The sequence below is a fragment of the Oncorhynchus tshawytscha genome, linkage group LG26, assembly GCF_018296145.1.
Source record: "Oncorhynchus tshawytscha isolate Ot180627B linkage group LG26, Otsh_v2.0, whole genome shotgun sequence".
In the NCBI taxonomy this organism is placed as follows: Eukaryota; Metazoa; Chordata; class Actinopteri; order Salmoniformes; family Salmonidae; genus Oncorhynchus; species Oncorhynchus tshawytscha.
In genome coordinates, this window is record NC_056454.1 from 13104406 (window position 1) to 13117920 (window position 13515).

Genomic DNA, 13515 nt, shown 5'->3' on the forward strand with positions numbered 1-13515 from the left:
CCAAGCTCATCATCAAGCTCGAGACCCTGGGTCTCGACCCCGCCCTGTGCAACTGGGTACTGGACTTCCTGACGGGCCGCCCCCAGGTGGTGAGGGTAGGCAACAACATCTCCACCCCGCTGATCCTCAACACTGGGGCCCCAAAAGGGTGCGTTCTGAGCCCTCCCCTGTACTCCCTGTTCACCCACGACTGCGTGGCCACGCACGCCTCCAACTCAATCGTCAAGTTTGCGGACGACACAACAGTGGTAGGCTAGATTACCAACAACGACGAGACGGCCTACAGGGAGGAGGTGAGGGCCCTCGGAGTGTGGTGTCAGGAAAATAACCTCACACTCAACGTCAACAAAACTAAGGAGATGATTGTGGACTTCAGGAAACAGCAGAGGGAACACCCCCCTATCCACATCGATGGAACAGTAGTGGAGAGGGTAGCAAGTTTTAAGTTCCTCGGCATACACATCACAGACAAACTGAATTGGTCCACTCACACAGAGAGCATCGTGAAGAAGGCGCAGCAGCGCCTCTTCAACCTCAGGAGGCTGAAGAAATTCGGCTTGTCACCAAAAGCACTCACAAACTTCTACAGATGCACAATCGAGAGCATCCTGGCGGGCTGTATCACCGCCTGGTACGGCAACTGCTCTGCCCACAACCGTAAGGCTCTCCAGAGGGTAGTGAGGTCTGCACAACGCATCACCGGGGGCAAACTACCTGCCCTCCAGGACACCTACACCACCCGATGTTACAGGAAGGCCATAAAGATCATCAAGGACAACAACCACCCGAGCCACTGCCTGTTCACCCCGCTATCATCCAGAAGGCGAGGTCAGTACAGGTGCATCAAAGCTGGGACCGAGAGACTGAAAAACAGCTTCTATCTCAAGGCCATCAGACTGTTAAACAGCCACCACTAACATTGAGTGGCTGCTGCAAACACACTGACTCAACTCCAGCAACTTTAATAATGGGAATTGATGGGAAATGATGTAAAATATATCACTAGCCACTTTAAACAATGCTACCTAATATAATGTTTACATACCCTACATTATTCATCTCATATGTATACGTATATACTGTACTCTATATCATCTACTGCATCCTTATGTAATACATGTATCCCTAGCCACTTTAACTATGCCACTTTGTTTACATACTCATCTCATATGTATATACTGTACTCGATACCATCTACTGTATCTTGCCTAAGCTGCTCTGTACCATCACTCATTCATAAATCTTTATGTACATATTCTTTATCCCCTTACACTGTGTATAAGACAGTAGTTTTTTTTCTTTTGGAATTGTTAGTTAGATTACTCGTTGGTTATTACTGTATTGTCGGAACTAGAAGCACAAGCATTTCGCTACACTCGCATTAACATCTGCTAACCATGTGTATGTGACAAATAACATTTGATTTGATTTGATCAAAGGTGCTTCAACAAAGTACTGAGTAAAGCATCTGAATACTTATGTATGTAAATGTAATATTTCAGTTTTTTCTTTTCAATAAAGAGCAAAAATGTCTATTAACCTGCTTTTGCTTTGTCATTAAAATGTATTATGGTAGCTTCACTCCCATTCCCCAGACGCTCTCATTTGTTAACTTCTGTAACTGTAAAAGTCTTGGTTTCATGCATGTTAACATTAGAAGCCTCCTCCCTAAATTTGTTTTATTCACTGCTTTAGCACACTCTGCCAACCCGAATGTCCTAGCCATGTCTGAGTCCTGGCTTAGGAAGGCCACCAAAAATCCTGAAATGTCCATCCCTAACTATAACATTTGCCGATAAGATAGAACTGCCAAAGGGGGCAGAGTTGCAATCTACTGGGACATGCTTAACACTCCGGCCGCCCTACAATCTAAACTAGATGCCCTCAATCTCTCACAAATTATCAAGGAACCTACCAAGTACAACCCCAAATCCATAACCATGGGCACTCTCTTAGATATCATCCTGACCAACTTGCCCTCTAAATACACCTCTGCTGTCTTCAACCTGGATCTCAGCGATCATTGCCTCATTGCCTGCGCGCGTAATGGGTCCACAGTGAAACGACCACCCCTCATCACTGTCAAACGCTCCCTAAAACACGAGCAGGCATTTCTAATCGACCTGGCCCGGTTATCCCGGAAGGATATTGACCTCATCCCGTTAGTAGAGGATGCCTGGTTGCTCTTTAAAAGGGCTTTCTTCTCCATCTTAAATAAGTATTCCCCATTCAAAAAATGTAGAACTAAGAACAGATATAGCCCTTGGTTCACCCCAGACTTGACTGCCTGTGGTGGTCTGCATTAGCATCGAATAACCCCCGCGATATGTAACTTTTCAGGGAAGTCAGGAACCAATATACTCAGTCAGTTAGGAAAGCTAAGGCTAGCTTTTTCAAACACAAATTTGCATCCTGTAGGACTAATTCCCAAATTAGTTTTGGGACACTAAAGTCCATGGAGAATAAGAGCACCTCCTCCCAGCTGCCCACTGCACTGAGGATAGGAAACATTGTCACCATCGATAAATCTACAATAATTGATCATTTCAATAAGCATTTTTCTACGGCTGGCCATGCTTTCCACTTGGCTACCCCTACCCCGGCCAATCTCAGCACCCCCTGTAGCAACTTGCCCAAGCACCCCCGCTTCTCCTTCACCCAAATCCAGACAGCTGATCTGAAAGAGCTAAAAAAATATGGACCCCTACAAATCAGCTGGGCTAGACAATCTGGACCCTCTCTTTCTAAAATGATCTGCCAAAATTGTTGCAACCCCTATTACTAGCCTGTTCAATCTCTCTTTCATATCGTCTGAGATCCCCAAAGATTAGAAAGCTGCCGCGGTCATCCCCCTCTTCAAAGGGGGTGACACTCTAGAGCCAAACTGTCATAGACCTATATCCATCCTACCCAGCCTTTCTAAAATCTTTGAAAGTCAAGTTAACAAACCGATCACAGACCACTTCTAATCCCACCGTACCTTCTCCACTATGCAATCTGGTTTCCGAGCTGGTCATGGGTGCACCTCAGCCACGCTCAAGGTCCTAAACGATATCATAGCCGTCATTGATGAAAGCCAGTACTGTGCAGCCGTCTTCATCGACCTGGCCAAGGCTTTCGACTCTGTCAATCACCGCACTCTTATCGCCAGACTCAATAGCCTTGGCATCTCAAGTGACTGCCTCGCCTGGTTCACCAACTACTTCTCCGTCAGTGTGTCAAATGGGAGGGCCTGTTGGCCGGACCTCTGGCAGTCTCTATGGGGGTGCCACAGGGTTCAATTCTCGGGCCGACTCTTTTCTCTGTATATATCAATGATGTCGCTCTTGCTGCTGGTGATTATCTGATCCACCTCTACACAGACGACACCATTCTGTATACATCTGGCCCTTCTTTGGACACCCTAACCCAAACCTCCAAACGAGCATCAACGCCATACAACACTCCTTCCGAGGCCTCCAACTGCTTTTAAATGCAAGTAAAACTAAATGCATGCTCTTCAACCAATTGCTGCCAGCACCCTCCTGCCCGACTAGCATCACTACTCTGGACGGCTCTGACTTAGAATATGTGGACAACTACAAATACATAGGTGTCTGGTTAGACTGTAAACTCTCCTTCCAGACTCACATTAAGCATCTCCTATCCAAAATTAAATCTAGAATCGGCTTCCTATTTCGCAAACAAAGCCTCCTTCACTCATACCCTCGTAAAACTGACCATCCTACCGATCCTTGACTTCGGCGATGTTATTTACAAAATAGCCTCCAACACCCTCCTCAACAAACTGGATGTAGTCTATCACAGTGCCATCTGTTTTGTTACTAAAGCCCCTATACTACCCACCACTGCGACCTGTACACTCTCGTTGGCTGGCCCTCACTGCATATTCGTCGCCAAACCCACTGGCTCTAGGTCATCTATAAGTTTATGCTAGGTAATGCCCAGCCTTATCTCAGCTCACTGGTCACCATAGCAACACCCACCCGTAGCACACGCTCCAGCAGATATATTTCACTGGTCATCCCCAAAGCCAACACTTCCTTTGGCTGCCTTGCCTTCCAGTTCTCTGCTGCCAATGACCGGAATAAATTGCAAAAATCACTGAAGCTGGAGTCTTATATCTCCCTCTCTAACTTTAAGCATCAGCTACCATAGCAGCTTACCAATTACTGTATCTGTACACAGCCCATCTGTAAATCGCACAACCAACTACTTACCCTCTTGCACTCCAGTATCTCTACTTGCACATCATCATCTGTACATCCATTACTCCAGTGTTAATGCTAAATTGTAAGTATTTCGCATCTATGGCCTATTTATTGCCTACCTCCCTACTCTTCTACGTTTGCACACACTGTACATAGATTTTTCTATTGTGTTATTGACTGTACGTTTGTTTATGTGTAGCTCTGTGTTTGATTTTGTCGCACTGCTTTGCTTTATCTTGGCTAGGTCTCAGTTGAAAAGGAGAACTTGTTCTCAACTGGCCTACCTGGTTAAATAAAGGTGAAAAATAAAAATAACAATATTGTGTGTAGATTGACGAAGGAAAACATTTTTAAAATACATTTTAGAATAAAGCTGTAACATAACAAAATGTGAAAAAAGTCAAAGGGTCTGAATACTTTCCTAATGCACTGTATATGTTGGCTTCCCCCTGAGAAGTAGTTGGCCTAAAAACCTGTCATCTCAACCCCGTTGAGAAGTACTGGTGGCTCAAACAGATGTGATTGATGAACCATATGGCATAGAACAGTATCATGCCAGTAATGCGCCCCACTAGACATGTGGAGGCCTTTGCTCTCCAAAAGGCTCACTCCATCTGCGTCCCAAATGGCACCCAATTCCCTTTATACTACTTTTGATCAAAAGTAGTGTATTATGTAGAGATTATATCCCTATAATCTGCACTCTATACTCTTCTGTAAACTGGCCATCTCTGTATGTCCGTCGCAAGACCCACTGGTTGATGCTTATTTATAAAACCCTCTTTCAACACCCGTTCTGCCAGTCACATTCTGTTAAAGGTCCCCAAAGCACACGCATCCCTGGGTCGCTTGTCTTTTCAGTTTGCAGCAGCTAGCTATTGGAACGAGCTGCAACCAAACACTGAAACTGGACAGTTTTATCTCCATCTCTTCATTCAAAGACTCAATCATGGACACTCTTACTGACAGTTGTGGCTGCTTCGCCTGATGTATTGTTGTCTCTACCTTCTTGTGCTGTTGTCTGTGCCCAATAATGTTTGTTTCCTGTTTTGTGCTGCTACCACGTTGTGCTGCTGCCATGTTGTGTTGCTACTATGCTGTGTTGTCATGTTGCTATTTTGTTGTCTTTAGGTCTCTCTTTATGTAGTGTTGTGTTGTCTCTCTTGATGTGATGTGTGTTTTTTTCGTATATTTTCATTTAACTTATTTGTATTTTTAATCCCATGCCCCGTCCCCGCAGGAGGCCTTTTGCCTTTTGGTAGACCGTCATTGTAAATGAGAATTTGTTCTTAACTCACTTGCCTAGTTAAATGAAGGTTAAATTAAAAATTTAAAAATGAAAAAATACTGATGAGCAGCACATGTTCTGCCCTACACAGTTTACCATTTCTGCTTTTGTAATTGTTATGTTTCATGAACTGCCATGGACTTGCTTGCCTAAAAAATGCTTATAATGACAATACTGTTCATTCAGGTGTCAACACCTGGACACAAGTTAGTTCTCAGAAGCATTTTTTATGTGCTTGAAAAATAATTTTTATTTCTGTTCACTGGTCTCTCTATCAAAGTACATCCTTATGTGTCTCTAAAATAGATTCATAAAATCAATGCTAAACAATTGAATTATCTCAGTGTCAGTGACATTGTTGTGTTTGTTCAAACTGGCATTGATACACAAACAAACATTGTTCAATATGTAAATGCTGGTACTGGTAGGCAATGCATCACGTAAAGGTCCAATGCAGCTGTTTTTATCTCAATATCAAATTATTTCTGGGTAACAATGAAGTAGCTTACTATGATTGTTTTCAATTGAAATGGTCAAAAATAAACAAAAATAGCTTCTTAGCAAAGAGACATTTCTCAAGCAAGAATTTAGCTAGGGCTGTCTGGGAGTGGTTTGAGTGGGAGGAGAAAAACGGAACATTTGCTGTTATTGGCAGAGGTTTGGAACACAACTCCCTCCCACCAAAACTGGCGGAAGTTTCAGGCGGTCTTTTCAAACAGCTCTTACACTAAAAAGGCATTATCATATTATTCCAACCTCATAGTGTAGAAATATAAAACATACGTTTTTGACTGCACTGGGCCTTTAAAATAATGAACTTACACTGTATAGAAGGGTTTTAGTTGAGTGCGTTGGGGTGATAGCTCCCCATCTTTTGTATTGCCTCATGGTTTACCTGAGCTCCAGTCTGCAGAAAGAGAGAGAGAGAGAGAGAACAAGGTCAGGCCAGAGTGGCTAGGCTAACAGGTCAAGGCGGTGCGGAGTGGTGCAGCGATGGCAAGCTGCTACAACAGGGGCTTTACTCTGAAAGCCATACAAAAAGAGGGAAACAATGGCTTAGCACCAGCTATCTCCCTCTTAGAGAAGAGTCTGGACACCAGTGATGTCATTGTTGTAATCTCATGCAGGATTGGTGGATAAATGGTTGCTCAGTTGTTAAAGTCAACAGAGGGAGTGAGTGTGCATTTGTAAGGCTGTTCCTGTCATCGTGAGAAGGTAGACTGCCTTGCAGAGTGTGTGCCTGTCCCGGCAGCAGAGGCACACAGGTACTACGGAGCTCAGCTCAGCCTCCTGACCTCGGCTCAGCAGCACTCCTAAGTACAAGAGGACACCATTAAGGATATGTTCATGCATTCTGCTGGAGGCTTGGGTCCTAAAAGTCGTTTTTATTCTTTAAAGGTATAACTGTGCTCTGTTTACTCTGTAATGGTGTGACTATGCTCTGCTCTCTGTTCTGCTCTGTGTTTTGGAGGATGTTCTTCGCCAGATGTTCTTAAGGCTATCTAAGGTTAAAGTGTGTGTGTGTGTGTGTGATGCTGATGTTTCCTGTTAATGCTAAAAGCCTTTTATATATATCTGTACAACTCAGTGTCAAACCGCTTCACTTTATCATGCTTGCAGTATCCTGTGCTTTAATGACATCAGGGCAAAGTTAACACAGCGAAGTATACTATTTGAACGGTGTAACGTTAATAGCGGAGTGAGCACTGTATCGAAGGGTACAGTAAGTACACCTCTCAGAGATAGGAGAAGATAGAGGAGAGATAGAGGGCAGCCAGGGGGCCGAGGTGGGAGAGATAGGAAAGATAGCCTGTCCTGCTGATGTCAGCCATTGATCCTTGGGATACAGGAGAGGAGATGAGTGCACCCATATTAATTCTGCACCAGCAAAGGCAAAGCCTGCTTGCCATTTTGTATTACAGAGCCTGTAGGGATGATATGTTTTTGGATGTCCTTTGTGATTCTTATAGAGGTGCCAACTTTGTTGCGGGAAAAGTGAATGGAGGTTGAAGGACTGTATTCATTGTATTATGTACTTTGTGTTCTATGCAAAGCTGAGCTCATCTGAGCAGTAGATGCCAATCTTGGGTCAGTTTAGCATTTCCCACCCACTAATGGTTAAGGTTAGGATTGGGGGAAGGGAAGCTGAACCTAGATCTGTACCTATGGGAAACTTCACCCCGGAGCCATCTGAGCACGGTGTTGTTGTCATTACGAGGCTGCTGGTGCTATTGCTGCCAGAGTGAACATTGCCATCTGCACGGATCAGACCCCAAATTATGTCTGCCTCATCCAATTAAATCACTTGGGCTGCCCCCACTAATCCCCCACAGTCCTCTGCTCTTAAATATGCCTTTTGCCTTTGAGTGCACAGCGCTTCCACAGTGCGAGTTAGTCCAACACTATTCCACATCACCACCCTTTCTATTTTCATCACCGCTGTTCATGTATTGTAGCCTGCTGATCTCTGGTCATCTTTTTTCTCTCTCTTGTCATTCATTCCTACAGTATGTCATGCTGCTGCTGTATGCTCAATGTCATTCTCATTGGGAGTGTTGGATGTAGTCACTATCAAATCAAATCAAATGCATTTATAAAGCCCTTCGTACATCAGCTGATATCTCAATGTGCGGTACTGAAACCCAGCCTAAAACCCCCCAAAACAGCCTAGCAATGCAGGTGTAGAAGCACACATGTAGTGTTGGATGTCACACCAGGTTAGCCAGAAACCCCACATAGAGAGGTGTTGTAGTTTGGGGGTAAAATAGGTCACAAGCCATTGCTTCCTAAAACACACTACATGAACACTTTACACGCGCAACAATACACGCCTTGGCCTGCTATATTGTACAGACAGCGTAGAACGCTACCCACGACAAACATGAACACTTCCGGATGCACACAGACAAAACTGAATACAGTGAGAACACATTTCAATGGAAGCTAATGTCCTGTGCAGCCGGGACAAAGAGGACTAAGTAAGTAAATGTTCTGTTAATATATCGCTAAACAAAATGCGCGGGGTGCACTTTAATCCTGAAGCACTGTACAGACTTTGATCCCTCCTGTGTATCAGCATGCAGATTACCAACCTGGGTCCTGGCCACGGAGCCTGACAGCAGATGTGGAAGGACAGCAGTGTCCTTCAGAATCCAAATGGGCCCTTATGTCCTTGCGCTGGTCCAGGGCCAGAGCTTCTGTTGGAACTAGGAACACAAGTATTTCGCTACGCCCGCAATAACAACTGCTAAATAAGTGTATGTGACCAATAACGTTTCATTTGATTTTGATTTGATGTCCAAGACAGGTTTCAGAGAAACATGAGCCAAGGCAAACCAGAAATGCTAGATCTATACAGCACATGTAATCAATGATAACACACTTCACCCATACTTCAGTTGTACTGTAGATGTCATTTGTAGATGAACCTCTATGCTCGTGTCTGTGTTGTGGGAGTGACAGGTCTGATAGCAGAGCGTGCTACTGCGTCATTGAAGCACTACAGTAGTGTGTGATGTGTACTGTAATGCTCCCGAGTCCAGATGTTTGCTCGGACACAGAAATGCTGCTGCGCTGTAGTTACAGCTTGGATGTACTCTTACTGCACTTGATGAGATCTGACCATTAGTACATTATTCTACAATAGATTGGTTGCATCCCAATGGGCACTGGTCAAAAGTAGTACGCCGAATAGGGAATAGGGTGACATTTGAGACGCGGCCATGGAGAGATATCACCAATGCTTTCGAAAACTTGATCTTTGACCCCTGAACTTTTTGTCTTTAATTGTCTCTGTTTTTTTAGTTTTTTTTATTTAAACATTTTCCCCCCTTTTTCTCCCCAATTTTGTGGTATCCAATTGTTAGTAGTTACTATCTTGTCTCATCGCTACATCTCCCGCACGGGCTCGGGAGAGACGAAGATCGAGAGCCATGCCTCCCCCGAAACACAACCCAACCGAGCCGCACTACTTCTTAACACAGCGTGCATCCAACCCGGAAGCCAGCCGCACCAATGTGTCGGAGGAAACCCTGTGCACCTAGCAACCAGGCCCGCCACAGGAGTCGCTAGTGCGCGATGTATTGTCTCTGTTTTTGATGCTTTCTGAATCCGAGAATCCCCCTCCCCCACAACATGTTCACGCACATGACAGGCCTGGCTGAAGAATCAGAGCAGCTGTCTTCAAAGTTTCATTTAGCTTTTTGCCACATCCAGCATGGTTTTCACGCACTTCGTTTGGTTTACACTTTAGAAGCTTTTAGTAATTTAAAAAATCGACTTATTTTGGTTACTAAGTAGATTTCATTTGTCAGTTTCTGACCATCTTAGAGAACCCATCCAAACAAAACTGATTCTGTCATTCTTAGTGCGCACAGATGTACAACATACCGACTTTGTCAATGTTTCACATTTCTTGTGCTTGGTATGAACATGGTGCACTAACTGTGTTTGAAGAATATAGCATAATTTGTTCAATTGGCTTCAGTTCACTCGTAACGGCTCGTAACAACTACCCGTGGAAAAATGTTGTGTGATATCCATGTCATGATGCCCTGTCCAAGTTGCCCCAGTGAAGCAGTGAGACATGGGACCCTGTTTGTTTATTGATTGTGTTCAGGGTGTGCTAATTGTATACATAGCACTATTGACAGGCCAGACCTTCTTATTGATTTACTGCTGCGCTATAATACTGATATACACTGAGTGCACAAAACATTAGGAACACCTGCTCTTTCCATGACATAGACTGGCCAGGTGAATCCAGGTGAAAGCGATGATCCCTTAATGATGTCACCTGTTAAATCCACTTCAATCAGTGTAGATGAAGGGGAGGAGTCAGGTTAAAAGAAGGATTTTGAAGCCTTGAGACAATTGAGACCTTGTTTGTGTATGTCTGCCATTCCTGGGGTGAGATGGGCAAGACGAAAGATTGAAGTGCCTTTGAACGAGGTATGGTAGCAAGTGCCAGTCAAGAACTGCAAGAGTGCTAGGTTTTTCACACACTTTTCACAAAGTTTCCCATGTGCATCAAGAATGGGACGCCACTCAAAGGACATCCAGCCAACTTGACACACCCGTGGGAAGCATTAGAGTCAACATGGGCCAGCATCCCTGTGGAACGCTTTCGACACCTAACTCGTTGTCAGTAATGAGGTTATTACTGCTAGTTCTCCGGAACACTCCGTAGGCTTCGGCGGTTAGGGAGAAGACAGCTATTTGGGTCACACATTTCCATAGACATGCTGACATTGTAATGACAGTATTTATGTCAGGAGAAGAGGGATCTGGATCATGTCTTATACAAACTAAATGTCACATTTTTTAGCACATAAAATGCTTATCTTTTGGATTAAGTGCTCTCATGTCTGTGAGCCTATGTATGCGTGTGTGTCTATGTGTGTGTCTGTGTGTGTGGTGACTCATATAGAGAGCGACTCATATATAGAGCACATGGTACAACAAACTACCGGATCTTTCACATATATCTCCGCGCATTCATCAAACGTTAGCAACTTTCCGGTTAATGTATGCAGGCCTGTCCAATGTTGCAGTATGTTTCTGACAGTTCATACTGATAAACCAATCAAAGAGTAGATCTGTTGAGCAGGATTGACAAAAACATTCAAGGACTCTTTGTTGGGGGCAGTGTCATTGAAGTGCTGCACTTAGCTTACTAGAGCCTTCCCACAATTCACTTGCTCTGCCTGCTACTCCATGCCCCTGTGTGGAAAGGCCAAGGTGTTAGAGGGAGTATATCTTCATCTGGCCATGCTTCTCTCTCTGCTGTGTGCAGCTCTCTCTCTTATCTCTCCTCAAAGGCTCCCTCACAGGCAGTGTATGTACCTCTTGCAGAAATCACTGAGTGGGCTGGTGACATGCACTCTTCTGCTCCATCCTGCAGTACCAGACCCCCCCATCTCCTGGGAGTTCTGGTCATATGACCTCCGAGCTGCCACCTGCACACATTAGCATTAGCATATTAAGTGAATCGAAGGCACTCAATAAGGCATGTTAAAATACAGAGCTGTGAACTACTGCGAAGGCTCTCAATAAGGCATGTTAAAATATAGAGCTGTGAACTACTGCGAAGGCTTGAACAGAGTTGAGATGATAATTCAGTGCCCTTGTCCGGCTGGCTGTGTGTCTGGGGAAGCAGCAGGTCGTGATAGAGCTGGCCAAGATCTGCTAACAGAACAGCAGAAGTACTTGCATTTAGACAGCACACCATGCAGGGTTTGTGTTCAACTGAAGCAGGGGTAAGACATCTTGAAGTTGTTGGGTTGTTGGATTTCCATGCCATCTCTGTTATTTGTACATTCTTATTGTTTGCAGCAGCAACATAACATTTGGACTTCGCAATATGACAGCCACCCTGAGACCATAGCCCAAGTCATAACAATGGCAAAGCATAATTGTGGGATTGTAAATCTACATTGATAACACGTCACATCCGGACAAAGACCGCTCAGTTGGAGGTTGTAATTCCTAGGGTTTCGAAGGGGAAATCCCTTTAAATTAGATTTGTGAGCGTCTTGCTGTGTCGTGACACCCATCTGTCCCTTCTGTCTCTCTCTCTCTCTCTCTCTCTCGCTCTCACACACTGTTTCTCTCTCTCTCTCATCATCCTCCCTGCCGCCTTACATAGGTGGACATGTGAGGTCATCAAATCAGCAGCACTCACCACTAATACCCCCACGTCTCCCTCTCATCAGCACCACACATCTGACACGTTCACACTTCATTTAGACACTTCTTCCTCCTTCTATTGTTTTGAAGAGCAGAGGATTCGTTGCACAATGATTGTGTGGTGTAAGGTGCCATATGTGTTAAAATGTGTTAAGTAACTGCATCACTGTTCATTCGCAATAGGACTGAGTGGTTGTTCGTTCTGATAAGGGTTTTTAGAAGAGGCTCTTTTAGTCAGACTGGGGCTTTGCCAAACAGGAAACGCAGTGTGTAAATCTACACTATCCAGCTGTCTTTTTGTCACCATTTAATGACCTTTTCTGAGGTCAACTTACTTCTCACAAAGGTCTTATATACCCTTTCTGTTTTGATGTTACAACCTCGCTCACTTCTATAGCCCCAATGCTTATTGTAGCTAACGTGCCAGTTTATAATTCTTGATAATATGTAAGTCTGTCAACGTTATTTGTCAGGAATAAACTATACTTTGAGTACTTTTTTTGTTGACCCTCGACTAGATTATTGTTTGAGCTGGAACATTGAAATGCTTAGGTGACCTGGCTCCCATGAGCATGCAGCTAAGTCAACAAGCATAACGTGCTATTCTGATGAACCAAAGTGTGATATTGCTACTGAAAATATTCCCTAGTCCGACCATTACTCTGTTCCAGCTGGTTGATAGGGGTTATTAGATAGGTACTGCCATCTTGTCTATTTCAAATCTTCTCTCATTGATCGAGACAGCTGAGTGTCATCGTGACCTGCAGCACTTTGGGGTGGACACCCACCTGTCTCAGTCAATGAGAGAGACGATTTGAAAGAGACAAGATGGCGTCGTACACATTGTTGGATTACTTCATGGAGCAAAACATTTATTTTTATTTCATAACGGACATTGGTTGTCTTCCAAGTCGGGAATTGAGGGAAGTATCGCCAAATTAAGGTTGGTGAAAAAAATAATCTGTGCTACGCCAAACAGTACTTAACCTGTATTGGTTAATGGCGCGTTACATTAGCCCTTTATAATCTGCTAGCTAAGTGTGATCAGTGTGATTCAGTGTACCTCAAAGCAACCATGCCAAATGAGACTCCTGGCTGTTATCCAGTCTTTTAGAAAGTAATAATATTCTCTTGGGGAAGATAATGACTACATGTACATAATGACTATATGGATTCAACATTCCAATTATGTCATTTCAATCATTTCAGTTTTTGTCTCTCCTTCACAGAGAAATGATGAAGAGGCTGTGGTGGACAGAGGTGGATACCGGTCCATGGTGAAAACCAATTTTGAGAAGGAGGAACTCGAAGGTACATTGACATTATGTA

At 44.1% G+C, this 13515-nt stretch overlaps 1 protein-coding gene across 5 annotated transcripts in view; it reads left to right on the forward strand.

Moving 5' to 3' along the window:
* Window positions 1–13515, forward strand: part of LOC112225191 (sodium-driven chloride bicarbonate exchanger) — a 59197-nt gene that overhangs the window by 12723 nt on the left and 32959 nt on the right. For 3 of the 5 annotated variants that reach the window (XR_002949544.1, XM_024388906.1, XM_042306533.1), the window contains exons 1-2: window positions 6678–6897; window positions 13416–13497. Coding sequence is in view for 4 of the 5 variants with exons in the window: in XM_024388906.1 (XP_024244674.1) it covers window positions 6841–6897; window positions 13416–13497 (139 nt within the window). In the remaining variant the exon portion in view is untranslated. Of the gene's footprint in view, window positions 1–6677; window positions 6898–13415; window positions 13498–13515 lie in introns of those variants that run through there. The other 2 variants (XM_024388908.2, XM_024388907.2) reach the window with 2 other exon arrangements.